The following is a 14067-nucleotide window of genomic DNA, read 5'->3' on the forward strand; positions in this document are numbered from 1 at the left end:
ATGTCAAGCTAAAGCTTGGCTAAAATTGGGAAACGCAACAGGAAGATGATCCCAACCACACTCACAAATCTACAGAATGACTGAAGGAAGAAAAAAAAAAACATCGAAGTGTTGATCAAGAAGAGGATTCAGCCAAAGTCAACACAACTGAAATGCTGTAGTGGAAAGTTAAAAGAACTGTGCATAAACAAATGTTCACAAACCTCAATGAACTGAAGCAACGTTGTAACGAAGATCGTGTGAGAGAGAGGTTTGTGGCTACACGTGATTCTATAAGCTTTTAAATCATGGGTGTGTTTTCACGGGAGTCCATAAAGTGCAGTAAAAAAAACTGTTACAACTGTAGCTTTCACGTCACATTCTGGTCTGTTACATATTCTATTCATTATATACTTCTGGTATGACTGGAACTAACAAAATGCCAAAGTGGAGTGTTGGAGTGTAACAGTTCCATTTAAACCTCCCTGGTTTTTATGTAGAACCAATTTGGCCTAAAGGTTAATCTTTACACTTCAGATTTGAGAAATATTTTTACCATTTAAATCCTATTTGTACATTCCATTTCTTCACCATCATTTTAAATATGACATATATTTATGTTTAGGTTCGGTTTATTAAAAGATAGAAGACAAAAATACCACTAAAGAAATCTTTCTGAAATCCAAAGACCTATGGGGACAAGCCAGTCGACCAACTGTTGCTTAGCTAATAAAAAGCTGCCCGGGAGCTCAGACAGAGTTGTGCATTTTACATGAGTAGTAATTAGAAAGAAGAATACAAAACTCAGATGTCCCTGGGGAACATGTCTTAATGGACCAGATCATTTGGCCATCAGTTAGAGACAGGAGGTCCCAAATCACAGCGTTAGTACTAACGTAGCCGTGACAGGCCATCGGGGAAAAGATGAATGACACCGACTAGTCTTCCCTGTGCATTTATATACGAGCACAGCCAGGATGAAAGAGCTAATACTGAATAAGACGACTCATGTTTCTGCTATTAGAAATGGGTGCTCCCTTTGCATGTTGCAACTAGGCTCTAAAGATTTCCTCTGAAGCGACAGGCTTGATGACTCTCAGAGGAAATCAAGTTCTCCCTTTCACAGTTTGCTCAAATATAAACGATTCTCACTTGGGTAAAGCTCAGAGGTTTAACTTAATGAGTGATGCATTCACAGAAGCTAACCTTTAAAGAAAAAGAAAAAGCTACGTGTAAGGCAAACAACCAAAAGGGGGTAAAAAACAAGGCTCACACTCAACTGTAGTTCTGTTTTGTTTGTATTTTATGCAGTAAATTATACATCTGAGCTCATCAAACCGCTACCTGGAGCATGAAAGAGTCTATAGAATGTGTTGCTTACATTTTTGTAGCAAAGAGCAAAACAGAGGCAAAATAAAATATAATAAGAAATCTAGAAATCTCTGGAGGCTTCCACACTACATCTTGGTGACACATCCCCCAGCCTTAACACCATCTATTTTCCCATTTCTCCCCGCTCATGTTTCCTCACGTCAACTCGCACTGAGGCACGAGTGATGTACCTGCTGCAGCCTGGAGACAACAGGCAGCCATATGCTGATAAAGTAGGGAAAGTAAAGGTGCTATGGGCACAGCTGTGGTTCACAGGCAGGATTTCAAACCGCAATCAGTGACGACTGTGTAGTGCCAACAGGTAAATAAAGCACAGGGAAATAAATGGCTTGTAGGAACAAATCCAATGGCACTGCGCAGTGAGCGGGTTTTCTGTATACTTACAGCTCATGATGATTATGCCTTTTGGTTAGTCTCCATTATTTTACATTCCCTCAACTCTCAAGAACACCACAGTTAGAAATCCAACCAACACCTGAGAACTGTGGCACTTTGAACATTTTGCATAAACACAGATGATGATCATGGACATCAACAGCATGCTCACAAAAGTCTACAAAATCTTTTCTCTTTGTCGCAGTAAAGTTCAGTTCAGCCTTCAGAGACTGATACTATCCACCATGATGGCCAAAGCCAAGATGTCTGGGTACACAGGAAGTCTAATCATAGGTTGACTGAAAGCAGAATATGTGTCTCTGTGGATTAGGCTGAATAAAACTCGTACAACGCTATTGACTTGTTTACAACCAAAGTGAGCTTTGATATCAAAGCTTTCTGTTATTACACCAGTGTGGAGCCCTGGAAGTGAAAAACACAGTACTTCATTTTTCAGCTTTTGTAATAAGCATTAGTTACTGTACTGGGCAAAAAGCCTCGAGCTACACCTTGGAAAAAAACAAAACAAAAAAGGTGGGGAAATAGGTGCAGTGATTTATTGAATCGTGCAAACACACACGGACATACAGTATATGAAGCAAAAAAACAGAATCTGTACAATTCTAATGAGCTTAAAGTCAATATTTGGAACGACTAACATTACTCTTCTCATGGGAGTGACACTGCAGCGTCAACTCACATTCTCTGCTAAGACGTGCAATTTTCTATAGACGTCAATAACTAGCGTTTTGGATAAAGACCGGTAGTAATGGATAGCCCGGAAAGAAAACGTGTTATTAACTGTGCTGAATTGTATGAATAGTGTTCATCTTGAAAAAGCTCCTTCAGGTAAAGATGAGATAATAATGTTCACTTTGTGCTGCACTTTTAGATTTCTTGGTGAGATGCCATTGCTTGGCCAACACTAAACATCCCATTCATTCATTTTCAATACACTGGTGAGTGCCATTTAGATAAATTTGCATGCTATCTGACGTGGATTCATCTATAACTTCAGGGTCATTGTAGTATGACATCTATGGCAGCAATAATAACTAACAATAAGTGGTTAGATTGGGGGAAAAAAACATGACGATAATCTAATAACTAATTTCCACTGTCACAATGCTATAGTCTCTGCATTGCTAGCAGTTGCTCACAGACGGTGTCTAGTCTTGAAAAGTTACCATATCAGTTCATCTGACTTAACTACTATCCAACATTTTAACTAAATAAATAGAAGGCGTCCAACTGTTAATGTCACGTTAACTGAAAAACAACCTAAATTCTAACAAAGTGAAGGCTTCTACTTGGTCTCGCAGTGGATTTACAAAATTTTATGGTGTGATATGGAATGATCAAATCAGACACGACAGAGTTCAGTCTTTTAGATTGACAAAATGCTATTTGCACTGACAAACTACATAGCTGATGCAACTAACAGTGGGTTGAAACAACAAACGCATATTTTTCAGAAGTCTTTGGAAACATTTAACAGTCATTTCAGATTTGATTCCCAGCGTCATGACCAGTTTCAGAGTCTATAAATCTTGGGGTTGTCACATAACTAAAAACAGCAGAAAAAAAAAAGAAGCTATATGCAAGGAGCTTAGTTTAGCATGAGGGGACGGAGTTCTAAGGTAAGCACAGGTTGGGGTGACACGCATAAATGCATCAGTTGTCACTCTAGACACCCATTGCTAAAACAAAGCACAAAAAAAGAGTGAGAAAATGCCACATCTGGCGGAAAATGGCCTGACACAAACCTGCAATCAACTTTAAAAGCTAAATTCACACAGTCTTCAAAAATCACAACCCAAAGTGCTATACAACTGAACATAAAGTTGGTTGTGGATAAGCCAAAGGGGAGAGATAAGAAAGAACATTTTTAATCCTGCGCCACAGAGGAGAAAATCATTCAGTTGTTCAGTTGGAGTTTCACACTTGGGCAGACAACTGTGGCAGTTATAAATATCTCTATCACGAGCCAGGATCTGTATATGTGGAGAGAGCTAAACTGCCATCGGCAGGGCTGGGCTTCTAAAAATAGCAGGCAGGTTGGCTGGCAGGCAGCAAGCCGACTCTGACTGTCTCTACTGGATTTGATTAGGCCTGAAGAAGCTCTGCCCGCCCACCCCTAACACTCACCCAACTGTGTGTGTGTGTGTGTTGGACAGCATTTCTTTTCCAAAGGCATAGCTCTTTCTCACTGCACACAGACATAGGCACACTCGTCTACTGTTTCAAAAGTGCTTACATTAGCTTTTCTCAAGCACGATTCAATTTTCCTTGTTGCCAGGATGTTTAAGATGAATGTCTTGGAATATATGTGTGTCTGGGACTTACCGACAATCTGAAAATAAATAAAACCTTGCTCAAGTTATGACATAGTAATGGTGTGTTATGAGGTTCAAAAGGTAACAAAAAAAGAATAAATTCTGGAAAGGTTTTTGAAGTTTGCTGAGTCAATGCTTCCTGAAGAGATTTCGAAAATTTAGCTCCTAAACTCATCATAAGAACTAACGAGTGTTTCTACATTAACAGATACAGAATCATCTAGATTTATGTTTATAACCACAACCTCACACAGTATTACTAGTTTGAGGATATTTTAACTAAATATTCACATGAGCTGAACCCCATTTGAACCCATCGGCTCAGGTACGTGTGTGAAATGTGTGTCGTGTGTTGTCTGGTTTCCATTTACATCCTATTCAAAAATCTAAATTTTCCATTGTTGTGAATATAAGCATGAGTGAATGTTTGTAACAATGTTTCAGACCATTTAACTTCTTTTCCCTTGTTTGTTTTTTTAGTCTGAACTGCTAAACTGATTTTTCTAAACTTAAACTGTCATTTGCACTCTTCTGTCACTGTCTGTGATTATGTAGCCACAATCTTTGACACCGTAGTGTTTTTACACAACTGCTGTTGAGTGTCTTTGTGGACTTTAGTCCTATATGAGCTGAGAAGACCATGATGAAGTTAAAACTAACCAATAATGAATAGTTTTTTTTAATTGAAATGATCGAAAAGCAGAAAGAAAAGACTTCAGATCCAAAGAGACTCAATACACAGAAACAGCAGATAGCTGTGCAGACAGATTGCTGGCTATTGCATTAGCATGCTGAGGAAGTCACAAACAATTCCAGCCTGACAGATGTTATTATTCTTTCACAAAACATTATCCAAGTGCAAATCTATAGGCTACAGGCTGTTATCATTTTCACTCAGTGGAAGACTAAGGCACAGCTAAAGAAATCTGACAAATAGTGCAGGTTTTAGGCAAAGACCGGGTTTCTTTGGTTCGGATCATTTCTGCTGAAGTCTCTTAATTCACCGAAGCCACCTGAGGGTCCTGAATGTGTGGACAATTCCACTGAAAGCTGGTGAAAACGACTTGCTTGTAGCTGGACAACAAAGTCATTCTTTAGAAGGAACATAGTATTTTAAGGTTTTAATATTTTGTTTGAAGTGTTTTAGAGGTGTTGATTCAACTGATAATCAGAACGATGCCTTCACATTATTACTGCCATGCAATGCTGTGAAGCTACTCAGGAAGACCTCAGGAAGCTACAGACCAGGGATGAGGTTTACTTTATGAACCAACAGTGAAATTGTTGAACAGACACAATTATACATAAAGTATAAGCAGAGAATAGAAAAGGCTCTGAGCATCAAATCCACTTTGGGAGCCCCTGTCAGAGACATTACTGCAGAAATGTCTTCCAAATAACCACCTGCAATGAGACTATTTTATTTCATATTTGGCTGGGTTAGGAGGTGCAAGTCGCATAGAAAATTGTGCACTCTAAGACCCCTGATTCTGGCACAAGGAAGCCCGGTAAAAGCTTTCTGTCCTAGAATGTTTCCCTCAGAGGAGCACATACATCTACACTCTAACCTTAATCTCTATACTCCAATAATGTGGCATTATGAACAGGAGAGCAAAATTGCACTGGATGCAGTCTCACAGCATGCTGGACATTTGGCGTTTTGAAGATAATCGTCGAACGTGTCTGAGGGGCCAGCCTATTTCTGTAGCACAGCTTCCCCTCGAAATGCCCCTGATGACATCGAGCGAGCACCAAAGAAAGGTTCACAGGAGGGCTAAGTGAATGAACTGGACTGCACACCAGCCGGTGTTATAGGGAGTCATGCACAATCACAAAAGTGGGATTACTGTTACTCAAGTCACCCTACACTAGAATCCACACAAAAAACTCTGCAGCTGCTCCTACTCCAAGTAAGTTTCATGTTTTCAACAGAGTCAAGCACATCAGATGTTTGTGTCTACGACCAAGGTTCTGGCACCACAATCAAATAGAACTGAGCTTCACGAGGTGATGGACTCCCACTGAGGACAGACTGAAGCATAAAGCTATGGTGACGAGGTGAGTAAAGTAATTGACAGTATCAAGGAAACCCAGTTAAGGACATGCCCTCGCTCTCGCAGGAGATGAGTGCCTGAAGATTTGAAGATAATCGGGAAAAACGGCACATCCGAGCAGCCACGTCTCCTTCACCTACTGTGGATCCATTCCACCCTGACAGCACACACACATTTTCAAGCCCACAGGCATTTGCAGTTTGGTAGAAGCATTGAAAAACAGGTGTTAAGATTGAGCGATGGAAGGTCAGTGAGATAAACATGTGGACTCCTCCTGTGCTGAATACAGATCAGTCATGATTGATTGCACTTACTCATAGTCTGCAAATATCCATGCCAAGAAACACAACAGTGCCAGATAACACATTGACCATATTTACAAAACATGAAGGAATATGATTTATTGAAGAAAGCGTGTAGAAGCATATGCCTGTCAGTTATTAGTAGATAAATTTGGTATAGGTGCTAGAAACAAATTCACACTTCACTGGCCCAGCAAAGACAGAGATACACAGAGAACAGGGTACTGTAGTGCCAAGCCAGTTTGGCTAGAAGGGTTTCAATTTCCGGTGCATCTGTCCATCCATCCCCCGGCCAAAAACCGTTATTATCAGCTAATACAAATTCTCTCTCATCCAATCACACGCACACACAATGACGAATTAACAGTATTCATATAACAGTAGCTGTATGCTAAAAGGCACTAAAACATGGAGAGTTCATAAAGGATGATCAAATGGTTAGAAAGCCATCTCGTTACAATAGCAATGCTTAAAGTTTCTACGATGTAAACACTTTTTCTTCACTGGGTTTGTGAATTAATGTGGGTTGCTACTATGTCTTACCAATATAGAAAGAGAAGACGAATGGACGAGAGAAGACATATGGAAGAAAGCGCTGCTGGCATTCACGCATAAATTGCTTCCCAGAAACAACCATGTCGCAAAAATATCAATATTGGACAATCCCATAAAACCACAGATTGGATTTAATAACAGCAATTATTGTGCTCAGCGCCAAATTCAGCTCTCTGCAATATCTGTGCAACTGCATAATGGTTAAAATCAGTAAATGCCTGCTGTCAATGCAAATGCTAAAAAATAAAAGGGCAAAATTTAATGAGGTTCAAATGAGTCGTCGTTACCAAGCTAGAGTATAACTTGGCTTTACTATGAATATGGTTATGGCAAGTTTGTAATTTAAGTTTTTAAATGAATTTGAAAAAAAGACCAGCCTTATACAGCTTATCCAGGTTAGCAGGTGAGCTAATGTTAAATAACTTTAGCCAAAACAGAGCAGCTCAGGGTCAGATGTGACCCCCAAAATCAATAATGAATTCAATGTCCTTCTGATGTTGGCCGTTCTTTTCCCCTCGACGCTGATCAAATTCCAGTTGGTAGAGGCTTCGCTGGATAAAACTGGGTTTTGTCTCACAAACATGAGCATATCTGCTCACGCAAACAAATTTCTTGCCAGCCCAATGCAGCAGCAGCTAGCTGGGTTGCTTGTTCACTGTACTTCCTGAAGCCATATCATCCTTTGTTTCCTACCTTTATGCTGGAATCTGTCTTGTACTGTGAGCCTTTGTCCTATGTAATGTATGTTATGTAATGTATGTAATTGCTGTTCCGTGTTGATGCTACGGGCTATTAAAGTTGCGTAAAGCATGTTTAAATTTCAATGTCTGTCAAGAAAGTCTGAGATGTTACACGCCAAACTTAAGCCTGACCTCTATGGGTGCTTTTACACATATATCCTCCTGTTTCTGCTTTGATTTTTATTTGAGTCTACTTAGTGTTTACATTGGTGACGTCATACAGAGTGCCTGTTTTAGGGATGGCATCCTCTATCATCCTGTGTCAAGGGGTGAAATCAAATTCTTTTGACTGACAGTAAGCCGTGCAGCACATGAACCTTTTATGTCCCCTCTCTCTGGTGTCATAACGAGGTCAGTGATATGAAAGAGACTATAAAAACATAAACAGCGTACATGTCAATATAGATCTGTATATTAAAGGAATACATTTACCTGATGGTCACCACTACTGATCTAATGGCTTAAGCAATCTTTTTCCTTTTTACTCAAAATAAACCAACTGGGCTTTACTGCTCCTTACAATCAAACAGATTTATTACTATGTTAGCTTGTGTACTAATACTAAAACAACAAAGCTGCTCTCATAAAATCTTGTGGTTTGCCATTAAAGCTTTAAAGCCAATGAACTTTAGCAGAGTGCACTTGAAAACAAATCAGCTGCATATTTTGATCAACGTGGAGTCGGTACGAGCAAATTCTGTTTCTGTCATTAAGGAACCCACCCACATTTCTGCATGTTTCAGAGCTCATTATTATATAACGTTTGTAGCAGAAGCTGGGGTAACTTCCTAGGGAAAGTATTTGTGCTAACCCCTTGCAAAGCCAAAGAAGTCGGTGGGTCCAACTTTGGGTGACGGATTGTTGTGGTGTTGTACTGATGCTGGCACTCTTATTGTTTTATTTTGGTGGAAATGCGTGAAACAGACTCTGGATTGTCCACTTTTACAGCAACGGTGCTTCTTAAGAAGTCCATACATGGTCCACACCTGATTTTGACTGAAAGCTTTCAAGACATACAAACACAGAGCTTGTTAGAAAAATCACAGTTATTAATATTCTGTGTACAGTCATCCAAGAATGATAGAATCCACTCAACCCAACTTATTTGCTGGGATGTTGAACAATGCCATACCTGTTCCTCCCTTGTACGTCAAAATGCATTAAGAGTATGCTGGGTCCTGTAGGTTTGAGTCAAAGTGCTGAAAACAATACACCCTATAACAACAATGAGTCATACAGCTGCAAACCCAGAATAAATTTGCTATAGCATGCAGGCATAGGCGTCTATTGTGCACACAGTGAAATGAATCACTCTGGTGTCTACTGCATGTCCAACAATACATCTACAAGAAAGAAAAGAAAAAGCTCACGTCCTCACAACCTGCTCTAAGGCAGAACTCTAGCACGACCAGAGTCTCTTTGTAATGGTCTTTTTATGGAGGTTCGTGCACCATATTCTGCTTTTAAACCCAGAATCAAACTCTGCCTCTAATAAGCCTAACCACTGATTAAAGTGTCCAGCCCATCTTAAACAATGGCTGGGCAGTGGATATTTAACAACTTATCCAGCAAATCCAAAAAGATGAGAATTCAGAGTTTTACCAGAAAACGTGTTATGCAAAATGAGAAAGAGATAGTACAGAATGAAGAAAAGAATAAAAAAAATCTTCATGCATCCGATCCAACAAGATACAATCAATGCCAGTTGGCCTAGCGTCATTGAGAATACATACAACTCTGTCTAGGAAGTACAGAAAATTAAAATAGAATTTTGATAATAAGATGTTCTCTCTGAACAAACTAATATCGCAGCTGCTTTTGACCTTGCACTGCAGCTTCTAAGTTCACCAAGGCTTAGACTATGAAAAAGGGTTTTTCTTTTTTTCCCCCCTCCCAACAATTAGTCATCATCCTATCAAACTTTTCAATGGAAAAGATGTGTTCGGTAGCACATCTGAACATCAAACAAAATATGTTTTCTCTCTGGATGATTCATACAGGACAAAGCTTTCACAGGTATTGTGGCATTGTGACTTTCAAAGGCAACACAATGTAGTCTCCACACTTGCAGGTGTCTGCTGTGCTACAGGTGAACCCTCAGCAACTAGACTCAGTCAGACCGCCCATTTCTACCCTTCAGATACCCACAAGTCCTCAGTGAAACTACATCCCCTGCTGATCCTGTGCATTCTCATTCTGCCGGTCTCCTTTCCACCACTCTTTATTACCTAGTCTAATTTATTCTCCTGTTCACTCTTGCTATTTTTGTACAAAAACCCAAGATGTTCCCCTCGTGTCTACAGCTCAGATTCAATGAGCAGAGTGCATCAGGAGCCAAGATGTATTACCATCCACATAAACACACTGCTTCCACAGACATTTACAAGAAAGTCTAATTGACAGTAAATTGTGCAAAACCATGCACACACAGTATACAGAGCTATTGGTGTGAACAGGAAGAGAGACAGAGGCAAAGTAAGAAACTAAAGAAACTAGCCAGAGATACTTATCATTTGAGAAAAGGTGCAGTGAGATTGGACAAGGATGAAAATGGATTTTCACTAAACCATACAACAAGCCAGAAAGCACAAGAAACAGACTGTTTGCATTTTGAACTGAGCAAAGGTTTCCTTTCTTCCCCACGCACTTCAGAGAGGCTTTTATTTAGTCACCTTAATGTGGCTGTACTCAGCCTTGCTGGACTCGCTGCCGACGGGCTTGGTTTCAGCCCTGGGTTTGAGGACTTGGCGGAGGGGACTGGAGATTGGTAAGCCCGTCACACTGATTCCATCTGTTGACAAAGCACAGCAAAACACAGTCAGAAAAAAACAAGAAATCATTAAATTGAGGTTAGCAAAGCATTTGCATCATTTGTGGTTCGAGTATTTCTACAACTGTTGGGTATCATTATAAAATATCGTCACTCCTGAGGTTCCTTCATGGGGTAGTGCTTAGAAAGCTCAGAAAGACCTAAATTAGATCTGATGCAAACCAAAACAACTGTTTAGTGTTTTTAAACTTCTGACAGACAATTCACTCAGCATGGCAGGTCTACAATTTCAGCAGAAGCCAAAACTATGAGGAACAACACTTAGTACAGAGACAGTTTAGAGGTTAGTCTTTAATTAAGACCCAAAAGAAAGAAGTGCAGCTAAAACGTTAAAAGAATTGGTACCAAACTATGTGTGAATTTCCTCAAATGTGAACTGAAATCATAAAATGTATTGCTAGCTAGTAGTAGTAACTATATTTTACAGACTCTTGCACATATATAGTACCTTGCCGCATCCCAAAATACAATACAAAACATACACGACCACAGAAGCGTTTTAGCTCAATCTTGCAACGTGAGCCTGATAGTTGGTCTGGATCGAGGTTGGCAATCACCAACGGACCAAACACACCAGGTGTGAAAACACCCCTGGTCTAATCTGTTAGCATGATTATGTTCTGTATGTGGTCCTGTGAGTGAGGCCTAATTCCAATCTGTCAACTATATGACTACGACTATATGACACACAACATAATTATAAAGGGGGACTCTGTTTCAGACGTATTCAGACGAAATCTTTATCTAAATCTCTCACATTTCTTCACTCTCTTTTTCTTATTATTTAGTTTAGGCAACTTACATGCTCTATAAAAGGGGAAAAGGTCCTAATGTATGTGTGTGGCTTCCTCACTACTGGACTCTCACTTCCCTTTCTTGCTGTTAATTGGCTCCTGGTGGTCCCTCCAAAAAGCCAATGGGCGAAACCTGAGCCCCCATCAATACTCTGCATGGGTTATTTTATAGGTTAAGTTGGTACACCTCTGATAACTGCCAGCACACAGCTAAATATTAGTAATACATATTTCTGCATCAGTTACTGTAACTTGCACACATGCTCAAAGATAACTAACTTAATCAGGACAGCAACAATTAGCATGAGAACGACTTAGGGTCAGACGAAATTAGTGGGTACCCTGAAACTAACACACAGTGATGAACCTTTATAGTTATGCTGTTCCGAAAGGTCTTGATTAACCTTTATGGTCATTCTGTAAGTTCTACTGTGTAGTGCTGTCAGCATATATTGCATTACACTGAGAGATCTAACAATTTCTCTGCTGTCACTGACATAAAATCATGTGTATACACAGCAGAGGTTTACCCAATGATACAAAATCAGTGGACTTTATCTCAGCCTGCTGTTATCATTTTTCTTATTAGATAGCAAACATAGTTCATCTATTGCATCACAATTGCTCTATGGCCTATCTGATTTTCAAACTTTTAAAATAACAGAAAATCTGAGATCACTGGGTTTATGGTCCTATTTTGTGCATGAGGATATGAATGAATGATTTTATGTCCATGACCTGAGAGAAGCAGCGTGGACACAGAAGCAGCTGCACAATCAGCAGCTGTTAGGCACCACCAGAGGGGCTGCTGCGCTTTGAACTCACTGAAACAATACACAAAAATGACGCCCACAGCTTAAGCTCTGACGTCAAAGGAATCATGTCACTCTCCGACGTCAGCAGGATAAAAAGCCCTGCAATTTCCCCCTAGAGAAGGGAAATTACCGGCCTTTGCAGCAGCTTGGGCTATTGGGTTCATGATGGACATATTCACAAACTGTCCAACTCTAAAATAGCTACATAGAAAACAGTTCAATAGAACCACATGGAAGAGGACTTCTGTCAAAGGGACTTGCTTGTACTAAAGGATTACACTACTGTGCTGCTAGAATTCATTTAAGTGAAAATTTGGATTATGCTAAAAATACAACAACAACCAATAAACATGGATAGGTTGCATTGCCGACTAACAACTTGGCAGGAAAAACAAATGAATATAGCCGTAACAATTGTGAGCAGATGAGAAAAAAATCTTAGTAAAAATAGCAAGAATTCATAAATGGTAGAAAGAACACACACAGATTTCCTTCTTGCATATTTTTTTGATGAAATAAATAAGAACAGTTTGTTCAAACACACAGTGCTTCGGGCTCTTTCGTCTCCAACTGCAGTCTATTTTAAATAAAGGCCTGATTCTCGATTCGGAACGTGTTAGTAAGGACCCAGGCACTTTTTGAGAAAATTCTCAAACTAATTAATTATCCTCTGCCCACCTGCTGCAGATAAAGGGGACTTTGATCTAACCAGAGGCTTCATTTAGGTACACCTACAATAACAGACTTCTGGGGCCACCTGGGGGCAACAGAAACAAGTTGAGAACACAACACTGATTTACTTTATCATCAACTTTTATCATCAAGTTTTATTGCAAACAAGCTGCTTATTTACACATCTAACAGTTACACTGTTATTCATTTGGAGTCTCTTTTTTCTGACCACCTGGCAAATGAAAGACAAATAATAACTTGAATCTGGAGAAAAATCTTTTTTTGCTCGACTGTGTTTAACAGCTGGTAGGTAATTGCTTCTTTCTGCAGTTTTGTGCTGAATGAGGAGCTTTTTTCCAGCCAAACAAGAAAGTTGCACCTTATTACCGTGCAAAGATACTGTCGCGCTGTTTTCACTGCGTTGCCACGTTACCACAATAATATGTTTGAGGTGGGTCTAATATCATGTTCATGTAATAAATGTCAGGTGAAATGCAACTTATGTTTGAGTAATTGTATTTTATATTATTGAAGAAAAACTAATTATCATATAATACTGAAGAAAAAAGCAGAACCAACTGTCTCCTGCAGTTATTAGAGCCAATACTGCATATTCTGCTGCAAAGCGTAGCTGCAGGACTCAGATACAAGGCTACTACTGCATTAACAAAGAATCGAATGATTTATCTTGCTGTAATTAACAACCATAAGTGATATCAGATGGATATTAGCTGAACTACTAAGCAGAGATTTCACAATACCAGCAATTTAATAGCTGGTAAAAAAATACCACCAGAAATAAGTAACTCAATACTCGCCCACCAAAAATGGTGCTTTTGTAAATGAAAGCAACAAACCTAGTTGCCACTTAATGTTAATACGATGGTTAGCACGGTGGTTAGCACTGTTGCCGCACAGCAAGAAGGTCCTGAGTTCAATTCCACCATCAGGCTGGGGTCTTTCTGTGTGGAGTTTGCATGTTCTCCCCGTGTTTGCATGCGTTCTCGCCGGGTACTCCGGCTTCCTCCCACAGTCCAAAGACATGCAGTTAGTGGGGATAGGTTAATTGGTTAATCCAAATTGCCCATAGGTGTGAATGTGGGATTGAATGTAAGCGCGAATGGTCACCAGCCCTGCGACAGACTGGTGGCCTGTTCAGCGTGTACCCCGCCTCTCGCCCTATGACAGCTGGGATAGGCTCCAGCGCCCCCCGCGACCCTGAA

The 14067-nt window shown here is 39.9% G+C and overlaps 1 protein-coding gene across 2 annotated transcripts in view; it reads right to left on the bottom strand.

Moving 5' to 3' along the window:
* Positions 1–14067, bottom strand: part of trappc9 (trafficking protein particle complex subunit 9) — a 235203-nt gene that overhangs the window by 126672 nt on the left and 94464 nt on the right. For both annotated transcript variants that reach the window (XM_084919346.1, XM_084919345.1), the window contains one exon: positions 10406–10524. In XM_084919346.1, the coding sequence (XP_084775472.1) occupies positions 10406–10524 (119 nt within the window). The remainder of the gene's footprint in view (positions 1–10405; positions 10525–14067) is intronic.

Source organism: Perissodus microlepis, chromosome 22, assembly GCF_051167445.1.
Source record: "Perissodus microlepis isolate ML-2025 ecotype Zambia chromosome 22, ASM5116744v1, whole genome shotgun sequence".
NCBI lineage: Eukaryota > Metazoa > Chordata > Actinopteri > Cichliformes > Cichlidae > Perissodus > Perissodus microlepis.